The sequence below is a fragment of the Lissotriton vulgaris genome, unplaced genomic scaffold (assembly GCF_964263255.1).
Source record: "Lissotriton vulgaris unplaced genomic scaffold, aLisVul1.2 SCAFFOLD_2802, whole genome shotgun sequence".
Lineage (NCBI taxonomy): Eukaryota > Metazoa > Chordata > Amphibia > Caudata > Salamandridae > Lissotriton > Lissotriton vulgaris.
The window spans coordinates 147,475-160,014 of NW_028249305.1; the positions used below are offsets into that span (position 1 = coordinate 147,475).

Here is a 12,540-nt window from a genome sequence, read left to right on the forward strand (position 1 = left end):
GTACGGTTGGAGAGAAACAAGGCACGTAACTCTTTGGCCTTCTGTGTGATGCCTATGTTTGAGACACGATCTATCAGTGTGACGTGATCGACTGTGTCAAAGGCTGTTGATAGATCTAGCAGCACCAGTACTGCAGTGCCCCCATGGTCTAGGATGGTCCTTACTTCATCTGCTGCTTTAATGAGGGAGGTTTCTGTGCCATGGCCTTTCCTGTTGTGATATATTTGTAATGCCACCCTCATCCTTTACAGGTCCTTTACAGGTTTGCGGACCCTTCTGCTTAATTGCAGCATTTAGAGACTTTGGGACAGCGCTTTGGTTTGCTGACACTTTGCGATCTGCTTATCTGCCATTCTTCACTCAATTCCGGTACTTCGCACGACCCTGCTGTCCCTCTTAATTGGTGTCAGGGCTATAATTTTATCTATCACTGGTTTATATACCGAACGCCGCTTTGATATCAAATATATTACATTGTGTGGATGATCACTATTCGTGACATACATAGTGGAACGATACAACGGTTAGGGTGAAGTCTTTCTATTATCAAGACCATTGCCGGGGACTTCAAACTCCGATTGAAATCTAAGTCCTGGCACTCATCCTCACCATACACATGCTAGCCTTGAGAAATTCATTGTACCAACTGATGGTATTGACGAAACACGTGTCGGCTGTTTTTGTTGAATCTACATGACGTAACTTCAAATAAAGAAAATTTAGAATATGAACTTTTGGTTCTGTTATCCTGTCTGACAAGGAAGATCTCAAGATATCTAATTGGACTGATGTGTTTGTATATTGTGACTAACAAGTCATTAATTCCTATTGGTTCTTAAGGATTGTGCTCTTCTTGACCCCTATTTATAGATGTATCTTATTAAGGTCTTGTCAGTATTCTAGTTATGTCATGACAAATCAAATACATATAAGGGCTAAGAAATTGATAAAACAACTAATGTACATGCTATAGTAGCTTTGCCCTTTATTACTATGCAGCCGTATAGTTTTATTGGTCTACCCTTTGTGTAAATGTACTTTTATGGCCATAATGTGGCCGAATAAAGTTTTATTGACTGACTGACTGTCATATTTTTCCCAATAAATTTCAGACATTTTTCCAGATAAATGTTGGTAGGGTTGATAATTATCTCACAACTCGTATTCCAATCCTTGAGCAAACACATGTGTGCACACAAATCACTTTTTAGCTCTGCACTTGTAATCAGGGCCACAGCGTTGTATTTTTTACGCAGATTTAGCACCCTGCCAGTACCATGCAATTCGTAATCGTGGCCTCAAAATAGTAAGCAACCGCCCCTGGAAACCAATCCAAAGTCTGTGCATACATTAATCTCATCACTATAATTTAATAGTAGTTCAGATATACATCTTTTTCACAAGCATCCCCCAACTCCTAAATAAGGCATTCAAAGTAACCAATAAACCACAACATGTAATCTACGAATCAATGTGTATTATCTAGACTAGGACTTTCTGAAGAGTTCTATCAATAGGGGACCTCATTATGAGTTGCCCATAATCTCTGATGGATCCAGTAGTGGAGGGTACCAGCCCATTGTGACTACAGTTAACACGGAAACACTTCCGGCCCATTCATTTCACTCTTGTGAAACCGACTGCTCAAATCAGTCGAACTCTCTGGGTAAAAATCCGAGCAAGAATGAACTCTCTGGGTGAAAATCAGAGCAAGAATGGTGTATAACCATTTGAATCAATTCTGTTAAATCCAATTCTCAATTTTTCCCCATTCCTAAAGGGACACTAAGGGACCACCACAGTGGCCTGGCGGGGGGCAAATTTCCAGACTAATTAGCGGACATTTTGCAGTAGAGTCCATGCCCTTTGAGAGGACAACATCTCATAATCATCTTTTTGATGCCATTTCACAACAAACAACAACAAACAAAAAGTGCCAGACATGTAAAGCGGTATTGCTTTTGGACTGAATCAAAGGCTGAAGGGATTTCTGGTTTTTCAAGTTGTGCAAAGCTTCTCGCATATTAAACACATCTTCATTTACAAGTCTTCAGTAGACAGTTTAAGAGTCAACAGCAGCTCAACATGTGTTTACATGCATACAATCATTTCCTGTATTTAAGATTTTTTAACAGGTGTTCACCTCATCACGTAGCTTTGCTGCATTTGCTTTGGCCCCCTGCATCATACTCTCTGGCCTTCTTCACCTCATAACTCCTCTGCCTCAGATACCCTGCACGGTTACTATCCCAAATTCTCTTCTCCTCGATCACCTATCCACACCCTTTGTCCAAAAGCAATAATTATCATTAGCATAATTACACCCTGCTCTGCCCAGATTCCCTTGTGACCTGTATATCTGTCAAGCACTCTGGGTCCTTTCTCAGTCCTGTTCAAGCAAGGAAGCCTAAGGTTGTTCTAACCAGGACCTGGGACCAAGACAGCACCTTCAGGTATGAGCAGCACTGCACTGCACTACTATCTGTATTCCTCTCTCTCACTCGTAATGCAGTGTGCATGTTAGACACGACCTTGTGAGCTAGTACAAAAGCTTTTACAAGTTTATTTCACTAGTTACTAGTTATTATTATTATTATTATTATTTTGAGTTGTATATAGAGCTAGCTAGACCCGAAGGTATCAGAGCTCTTTACATGGTATGTGACAATGTTTACAAGATGTACATGAGGGGATGTGCAGCACACATACAAAGTTGGAATAGCCTTGAAGCATAGGTGTTGAATTGGAAAGGATCCCTTCCGATATAATACCTATACTTCGGACAAAGCAGACACTCTTGCACTTGGTGCAGGATGTGTGCATTGGCCCTTTGATGCCTAAAGTTCAACAGTGCAAGGAGAGAGCAGCACAGCACCACATCTTCATATATATGGCACTGCTCCGCTCTCTCCCTTTCATGAAACGCAAAGCAGCTTTACTGTCTGTGCTTTGCTGTGCTGCATGCCTTCTTGATAAATCTGGAACAGGTACCCAGGCCAGGTTTCTAAGGAGAGTGCACACTACGGAAACAAGGATTTCAATTCAACCAGCTTAGAACATTTGTCAAGGTGAAAAAGGCTTCAGCAGGATCTCACATTGATGGTATCCAGCATTTTGCCGCCCTCTTTGGTTAAAGCATCCAGACTTGATTCGCCGAAACATATTGGAAGAAAAAAGTGATGAAGTATAAAGTTAAAGTTTGGGACCTAGGTGAAGTGGCTCCAAAATCAATCTGTGTCCTGCTCAAAGCTTTAGGTGCCCAAACTGAAGGCTTCAGCTGGAGCACAATGACAACATATCGGAGTTTGATGGGCTTTTGCCAATGTCTGGATCCCAAATTGCCACATTGGAGAATTTTGCGAACTAGAAGACTAAGAAATCCTTGAGTAAAAACCTTTAAGCAGTGCAAGTCAATGGATTCGCATTCCCCAACTCCATTGCAGTTAGCCTAAAATCTCTCCTAGGTACTTCTCATGAAAATAATGATATTTAGTAGTGCTTTCTATTTTCTTTGTATTTTTGTGTCTAACACATCCATACATTTGTTATCATTAACTGATTTGAACTGTTTTATATCAATTCACTTTTATTTTTTTTTAACATTTTGATACTGGTTTGGGAGATTTATTGCTTGGTCTTAACTTTAATGATTTTTTTGTATTACTTGAACTTAGCTCAAGGTTTGCTCAAGAATTGACTATTTGCTTGTGCCATTGTTGCCAGTAGTGAAACGGAAACTGACTCAGAACTGTGTTGTGACCTAACCATATTATGTTTATGAATTTGGTTGGGGAACTCCTTACTAAATTAATTATCCTCTTGACACAGGTACTGTGTTGTTCAACGTCATTGTAAACATTTGTAAAAAGTATACCATTTCAAATGCACTTGGCTAGGTACTCTATTCAACAGCATGGTGAGCTTACCAGGGGAATTTATACATCAAGGTGACTTGATAGGATTTCCTGTAATCTTGAACTATTCAGATAGGTACATTTTAATGCCATTCTTTAAAGTTCCTATGTCATAATGACTTCCTGGAAAATGCATAAAAGAGACTAGGTATAGCTTAACTGTGGCAGTCACTACTCTACTTTCAACCAATATGACAGGTCTCAAGACCAGACAAAAAAAGGCTCTTCAAATTTAAGTGAGGATGCTTGAAAATAAGTGCTTGGAATATCACCCCTGTACCAACCCAGAAATAACCTGCAAGTGGTGATCAGCCGAAGTGATAGGTCACTACTTTTCACAAGGACCTGGAAGACTTCTGGCCCTTCAGCCTAATAGAATTCCCTTCCACTGACTCAACCCTTACTTTTTCTTTGACAAAGATCAGGTGAGGCAACCAAAAGAGGTAAAGAAAAGGAGAATGTTTGGGATAAAGAAGAGATGATGGCACAGAATACTGGCTTCTACAGAGGAGTGTCAAAGAACGGAAGGGTGTATTTGAACGGCTTGATGTGGAGGACACGACTTTGGTCACCTGCGTGGCCTAAGAAAGAGAGCTGTTGTTAAAGCTAAACAGAAAATGTGTGCTAACCAGCTTTGTAATCATTTGATGCCTTTGTGTGAATTTGTGCTCTATGAAAGGCAAATACTAAAACTCATAGCTCTAAGATTGTGATGGACTTCCTGTGAAAGGGTAGGCAGTACATGGGAGTAATTGCTTAAACAGATTCCTGGCTTCTGGATGGATCCTGCATGAGTGGCTTGGACTCATAGGTTAATCTCCAGATCCTGTGAAAATAGTTTGATTTTTGTAACTATCTCTGGCTTATCACTCAGATTCATCAGTATGAGATTTGAGACAGTGCAATATTGTTTCAATACTCTGCTAAAGATCATCCACCTCCCAATATAAATGCTCAGATAAAGCTATTACTGTAAATTGTATTGTTCTAGGGAATATACTTAGTTTAACACCTCCAGAAGTTGTCCATCATACCTGAATAAAGTATAAAAGGTATATATTGGACTTGGCCCTCTCTGCAGGGTCACCCCCAAACGTTTTGCCCCAACCCTCCTATTTTTGCTGAATTCATATTTGTTGGCCTTAGGACTTGTGCACTTTACCACTACTTACCAGTAATAAAGTACTTGTGCTCACTATGAAAAACATGGCAAATTTGCCTTACACCTTATTGGCTTATTTAATTTATTTATAAGTCCATTGTATAGTGTTATATTACATACGCAGGGCCTATACATTAAATGCTATAAGTGGGTCTGCAAAAAAGCACAGATGTTGGACTGAATGCTGAACAAATCAAACATTCACCCTCAGTCACAGATCTGGGTTAAATCAATTGGTTTTTTGCTCGCTATGCCATTCCAGTTTGGACACAGCCATATGCAGATCAATATTGGCCCTGCTTCCAATGGGAAACAGTCCAGCCCAAACTACCAATCCAGGTTCTCTCTGGACAAGAAAAAAGCGTCCTTGAACTGGTTTAGGTGTATCTTGCCTTGTTAGCCAGGCTACCTTAAATGTGGTGGTATAAAGAGCATGGGCCCCATATCTGGACATACTCTTCTCTTTAGACCAATGAAAAATGAACAGATGATGGACGAAATTCTTCACAACTCAAACATACATCCCAGGTCACAGATCTGGGTTAAATCCATTGTGTTTCACTTTGTAATGAGGGCCCAAGTCTGGAAAGTGGACAGGAAGCTAAATATCAAATAATACAAATTAAAAAACTGTGGCCGACCTGCTGAAACTTCAAACTTTACACCAGTTTCAAACCCATGATCTATTATCAAAATTGCATAGGATATGGTAACAGATCAGCTTTTTAGAAGAACCAATGTTCTACATCTCAGCCAAATCAGCTTCTAGATTAGGGAGTGGTACACAGACAGCAAAAGCTGATATTCAAGATGTTATGCTCTCTTGCCTTGATATCCAACCTGAACTTTTAATTCTACTTGATCTCTCTGTTGGAAAAGGTACTGGTGCTTATTAAATGCTTTTAGAGTGACAGGAAAACTGAGGTAGGAGCCCTAGAAAGGCCCTTTAGGCCCAATCATTCGAATCAATCTGCAGGAAGAAACTGAGAATTTGTTCTGTATTCATGAAAATAACACGTTCCATACTGAGTCACACAGGGAATGATGCAGTTACAAAAGTGCACTGATGATACTTAACTCCATTTCTGGCTGGATTGTCATTAACATCATCACAAACATGTCAGACTTCCTCAAATACATATACACGTGTTGGAAATTGCCCTTTATGCAGGGTTACCCCCAGACATTTTGCCTTCCTCCCCTCCTTTTTTTCTGCATTAGTTTCTGTTGGCCTTAGGACTCTGGGCACCTTGCCACCACTTGCCAGTGCTGAAGTGCATGTGCTCTCTTTTGAAAACATGGTAACATTGGCTTATCCATAACTGGCTTGTTTAATGTACGTATAAGTCCCTAGTAATGTGCACTTCATGTACCCTGGGCCTGTAAAGTAAATGCTACAAGTGGATCTACATCACTAATTGTACTGCCCACTAAAGTAGCCCCTTAAATGTACACCAGGTCCGCCATTGCAGCCTCAATTCAGTGTCAACCTGCTTGTTGGACTTGGCACTATAACGCCCTTTGCCAAGAGTTACGCTTCACTTTTATTGCACATACGTCCCCCCTAAGGTAGGCTCTAGGTAGCCCACACAGTAGGGTGCATTCTAATTAAAAGGTTGGCCATGTACTTTTAAGTTTGACATGTCCTTGTAATGACAAACTCCTAAAAAAAATCACTACTTTGAAGCCTACCTGTACCATAGGATAACATTGGGTTGCCTTATTATATTTACTAAGTACTTACTTTTGAATGAGAACATGAGTCATTTCATGTTTGGAATCTAAGAAATAGTAATTAAAAAATCTCTTAAATTGTAAAGTAGGACTTTAAATTTCAATTTTGAAAATGGCACTTTTAAAAAAGTTGGCATTTTCATGCCCTTACTATTTGCTGCCTGCATCCTGTCCTAGGTAACATGATTGGGTGTAGCTGGCAGTTGGACTTTGTGTATTCCTCCTAGACATTCACAAAATAGAGGTATTAGGTGTGCCTGAATGGGACATCAAGTGGCAGGATGTGGGAGCAGAGCAGGGCACTGTCCCACTTGCAACTGAATAGGCTTTACCCTGCCTTCACACAAAGTCCTTGTCACCACTGCATTGGTACAGGGGAGTCAGGAAACTTCAAGCACTTCGAAGGGAATTCTCTGGAAACCTTTACCATTTCAAAGAAGACACGATGTCTAAAAAAGGGACCTTCAGACATACTGTTCAGTATGTTTTCTGGACCTGCGGAAGGCATCTCAGAGAACTGTCCACTGCTGCGACCTGCTGTGTACTTCACAAGACTGTTTTGCTGCACCTAGAAGTACTGTTTTGCAGGCTGCAGCCTGCCTTGAACCCTCAGAGGCATGCTATACTGCTTGAGCCTTGCTTCCTCAATTGAGTCCAGGATTACCAGAGTTACTTCAAGGGCTAGTTGGCTAGCCTCCAGGGCAGAGCCTCAGGGACAGAAAAGGCTTCAACTATCTTGAACCCACACCTGAATCCAGCCTGAGTGAGTCCTAAACGACCAATTGGGTACCCCTCCAGTCCTGGACCCAGGTTTGTGGCGTGAAAAGTGCTCACATAACCAAAATCCACAACAGGGGACTTAAAAAATGTTTGACTAAAACTTGCTCTGAAAACAGAAAGAAGACTGGGACAATCTGCTCATCTATCTGCCTAAGATGCATCGCCAGTCGGACCTGAATTCGCGGCTGCTACCCCTACTTTTTCACCTAAGGGGTAAAGGGGTATCTAGACTCTTGGAACTCTCGTCAGCTACAATTGCTTCCCTCATCCTACTGGAGTTTTTTTGACTTCCAAAAAAAGAGAATAAATCAGAACTTAGAAATTTCAGAGGGACTTTGTCCAGCGGCTCCCTGATGACGACGCTCCCGCCGGCAGCCTTGCCAATTGAACTTTACCTTTTCTGAACATTTTCTTCAAAAGTCCGTATGTCAAAGGTAGGTCCAAGGTTAGCACTAACTGGACCCAATCGACATCTCATATCCGACTCACACTCCATCATGGTCGGCCATATTTTTCGACTTTGACCCAGTCTCGTGCAACTTAATGTCCATAGTTGGTGCTTTGATCATTTAGGTGCTATTTATGACATTAAAATGTATAACTCTGGTTCAATTGATTGGATTTTTTTTGTTTTGGTGTCAAATATTTTGTTAAAATTTGCTCTAATTTTCTAAAGTGGCGTGGGATTTTTCTTATGTTGTGTTTCTCATGTTATTGCTGTTTGTGTGCTACATACATGGTTTACAAGCCTGATTGCTTTTTGTGCCAAGCTACCAAGGTCTAAGCACAGGTTAATTTAGTGACATTGTGGTTCACCCTGACAGGGACCATGGCTGTTGCTTGAACAGGGGTCACCCCCATTCAACCAACAACCCAGTTTCTCACAGTGTATATAGGTGTGTTTTCCTAATGATAACTGTTCTGAGAAAAAGTTATCATGACTACAGGACTTTTTGGATGTCAGATGGTTGATTGTGCTGACAATTTGAGTTACTTACTGATGCATGAAACACCACATCAAAGGACTTGCAACTGAAAATGATGTGGTCTGAATAGAAACTGCAGCACTGACTGTCTTGCCTTCTGCAGAATGTATACTATAAAACCAGTTACTGGCAGTTGATAACAGTTTATGAGGTCTCCTTTAAGGTTTTATCCAATCTATAACACCATTAGGAAGGCAGTGTAAATGGAAATCATTTGATTAGACCACTGACAGTGTGTACAGTGTGTGAATCTTTATGAATTTTGAGTGCTAGGCAAATTTGGACGCATTGCAATAGATAGTACTATTCTCTTAGTTTATGATCTTTAGATTTCTAAGGGGCATATTATCAAGGGATTTATCTCAGCTTTTTTGGCCTTAAAAGCCAAGAAAGCAGAGATAAAATTATCTACTTATCAGCAACAGGGTGCTAACACGCAAATTTGCATGTTAGCACCCTTTTTCTCTACGCTTCCCCTTGCATCTCTAATGAAATGCAAAGGGGGCGTTCCAGAGAAAAATAATAGGAGAAATATTAAGCGACATTTCTCCTATTATCAAGGATTTCGCTAACCCTGTCAGTGATAAAAAAAAAGCAGTGCTAACCGCGGTTAGCACTGCTTTTTTTACACCTGGTATTTTCTTGACTTAGCCATGATATCCTATGGAAGGTGGATATCATGGCTACGTTTGTGAGCCCCTATAATCAAGCTAACGCCAAACTTCGAGAGATTATCGTTGGTTTTCCCGCGATAATCTCTCAATTGGCAGTTAGCACGAGGATTTTTATCACTACTGAGATAAACCTTGCTAATAGCAAGTTATCTCTGCGATAATTTCCGGCGATGCTTAGCGTTAAAAAATTCGTTGCTAAGCATCGTTAGCGGTAAATATCGCTAAACGTTGGTAATATACCCCTAAATTGTTTACCTAAACCAATTGCAAAATATTCATGGCATGAAAAGACCGTAAAAATGGAGGAACAAGATTAGGGAGTTTTATAGTAAACCATTAGAGCAGAAGCACAAAACACCCTTGCATGTGATACATTTTAATTTCATAGTGTGTGGTGCAATATATGCAAATACAACCTTCAACAAATAAAATATAAGCCCTGACGTAATGGAACGTATATTCCCAGGTCACTCGACTTTCCTCTGATGGCTGCCCTCCTACCATGAGCATGTTGTACTCTCTTAACTCTAAACTCTTTAAACTAAACTTTTTGGCATGTGGTTATTTGTTGGATGCTCACCTGTATGAAAGTCACTGGTCTGGTCCCCTGGCCTAAGAACATTGCTTGTTGAAGTAGCAACTACCACTTGCATTCAGGTCACTGACCTGCCACGTTTTGTGATAAAAAGGGAGGATATGGCTTTTCATGTGCACTGACTCAATGATCGCAAGTCTGGTTTACATTATCTGTTTATCCCTTTTCCCCATTTTTGCAGGAAAATTAAAGAGTAGCGTTAAGGATGCTGCCCGAAATATACTTCGCGCTACTGTTATGTCAAGCTGCATGGTCCATGGAAAATAACCCAGCTCTGAAGGTTCAATTCTCCAAAAAAGGAATCAACTATGGTAAGTCCTGCTGGAGCAATAGTCTGGTTAATGGAAGCGAAATCCACTAGAAAACTGTGCACTCTCAGTGGTTGTTTCAGATAAGCAGTGGCCAGGAGAGGCGCATCTGTGCCATATTGTTGTTCATGTTAAACTCAATCTATGTCAATGAGTTCTATTCAGATTCATTGTATGCACGCGTAATGTATGTTGCTATCCAAAAAATCTTGCATAGCTCTGCCTAGTCCAGACATAGCCTGGCCATTAATGTCTTAGATATTGCCAAGCACCAGGGAAGCTATTGCTGGGAGAACCAAATGAGAGGGCAGACTAAGGTGTTCTTCCTAAGGCACAACATTCTGGAAACCAGTAACAACTAAACCTGATCTCTCATATCATATCCCAAAAATTAGACATATTTTTTTATCCTCCTTAGGGCCCAGCTTTAGCTTTACTGGCTTATCTGGTCTAGGGGCAGATGGAATGTGGAACAAGCCAAACATCTGTAGTATTTTTATAGTCTTATAATATCCTTGTACAAATCTGCATGCAGCACGACATTAATTTGCTAAGATAGATCACATACTTCATACAATCACATTTCCATTGCCCAAATTTGTCTGATATTAAAACAGATAAGAATATAAATTGATGTTTTTGGGTTTGGGGTTACAATGTGATCTGCAAGGAACTAAGCTCAGATTGTTTTACCAGATATTGGTCATTTTCCTGTACTTAATGTTCGTTCATTGCCTTTGTGAATGAACTATGTAGTCTAGCGCCAACATGCTTGGGAAACAGGGCGCTTTATAAGTTCATGTAAAATAACAACTTGCCATTTAAGAAATATTCAAATAAATCACGAACAAGATGTGGGGGCATATCATCAAGGACTGGTGATAATAATCGCTAAGTGCACTTAGCGCTAGGATAATTATCGCCGGGTAACGTGGAATTTTATTAGCAGCGCTTATCTCAAAAGCGATAAAATTCCAAGCGCTAACTGCCAAATGTGAGATTATCGCTGGAAATCCAGCGATAATCCCACAAAGTTTGGAGTTAGCTTGATGATAGGGCGAGGCATACTTAGCCATGATATCCACCTTACATTGGATATCATGGCTAAGTCAGTCTCGAAACAGGCGTAATGAAAGTAGCGATAACAGAGGTTACTTTGCATGTCGCTCTACAGGTTAGCGTGCCCCTTGTTAATTGGAGAAATGTCGCTCAGCGATATTTCTCCAGTAAAGTCAGAGCAGGAACGCCCACTTTGCATCTCATTAGAGATGCAAAGCTGGGCGTTCATTCAACAGGCGCTGATGCAAGGTTTCACGCGACAGCGTGACCTTGCTGATTAGGCGATATAATTATCGCCGCTTTTTGTCTGAAAATGGACGCAAACGTGGCGATAATTTTATGTCGCCTCGTTGAGGATATGCCCCGTGTCTTTCATCTTACCTTCAATGCAGGTGCAGAAGGCGTTTGAGTTTAGGTGGAGGGAGTCACGTGATGCCAGGTGCATAAATTGCATGAACACTCTCCTGTCTCTGGAGGGCTTGTCTGTTCTAGGTGTAAAAAGGCATGAACGAGGAGCAACAATCAAAATAAAATGCTAATAGCTCACTTTTGTAAAAGTGGTATTCCTGTTGGAGTTCGAGTTTGTCATAGAAACACTCCATGGCAAGATTTGTTCTCTAGAAATACTGAAACCCTCCCTGGAGAACTTTTTAAGTTCATGATCATCCAAATGATATTCATTTAGTGTGATAGTTTCATAGCTCGCCGTGGGTTTTTGCCCAGGTGTTCCCGTGGCTCAAAAATGTTGGCTTGGAGGGATCTTGAGAGAACTAATGAGGGCACCGGTTGTTATTACCCTCCTTAACGGAGCTCAACTTTCCAACCTTGGAAGGATGAGCATTTGACTGGTGCCTGCCGGAATTTAAACCCATAACGAGGCAGTTATTTTACATTTAAATATGCTTTATTAAGGACATATAATTGCAATAAAAAATATTACTAGCAAAAATGTAATATTTAAAAATATGCAATATTTGTAAGTAATTCCTAAAAAAATTATTTGTGTTTTGAAAACTTACGTGTCATAAACAATATCAACTGTAAATACATTAAATTTAATCGTTGACGGAAAATTCAATAAAGCATAAAGAAACGTGAGTAGATTAAAAAGATGAAGAAAGGAAAAGTGAAAAAATACATTTGTTTAAATAGTAGAACTAAACAATAAGGAAGTAGTCACAAGATAATAATATGGTATTATCAGTAATGACCAGCTATTGGTGAGAAAAAAGAAAACTGTACTGGAAGTATAACAAATTGTTATAATAAAATTATTATGGAAACAATACATAAAATCATTATAGCATGCAGGTTTTAGTACATCTTTG

General features: G+C 40.2%; 1 protein-coding gene across 1 annotated transcript in view; it reads left to right on the top strand.

Moving 5' to 3' along the window:
- Positions 1-2,321: 2,321 nt before the first annotated feature.
- Positions 2,322-12,540, top strand: part of LOC147663626 (BPI fold-containing family C protein-like) — a 52,018-nt gene continuing 41,799 nt past the window's right edge. Inside the window, exons 1-2 of the mRNA XM_086950322.1 lie at positions 2,322-2,453; positions 10,027-10,156. Of these exons, the coding sequence (XP_086806448.1) occupies positions 10,051-10,156 (106 nt within the window). The 5' untranslated portion in view covers positions 2,322-2,453; positions 10,027-10,050. The remainder of the gene's footprint in view (positions 2,454-10,026; positions 10,157-12,540) is intronic.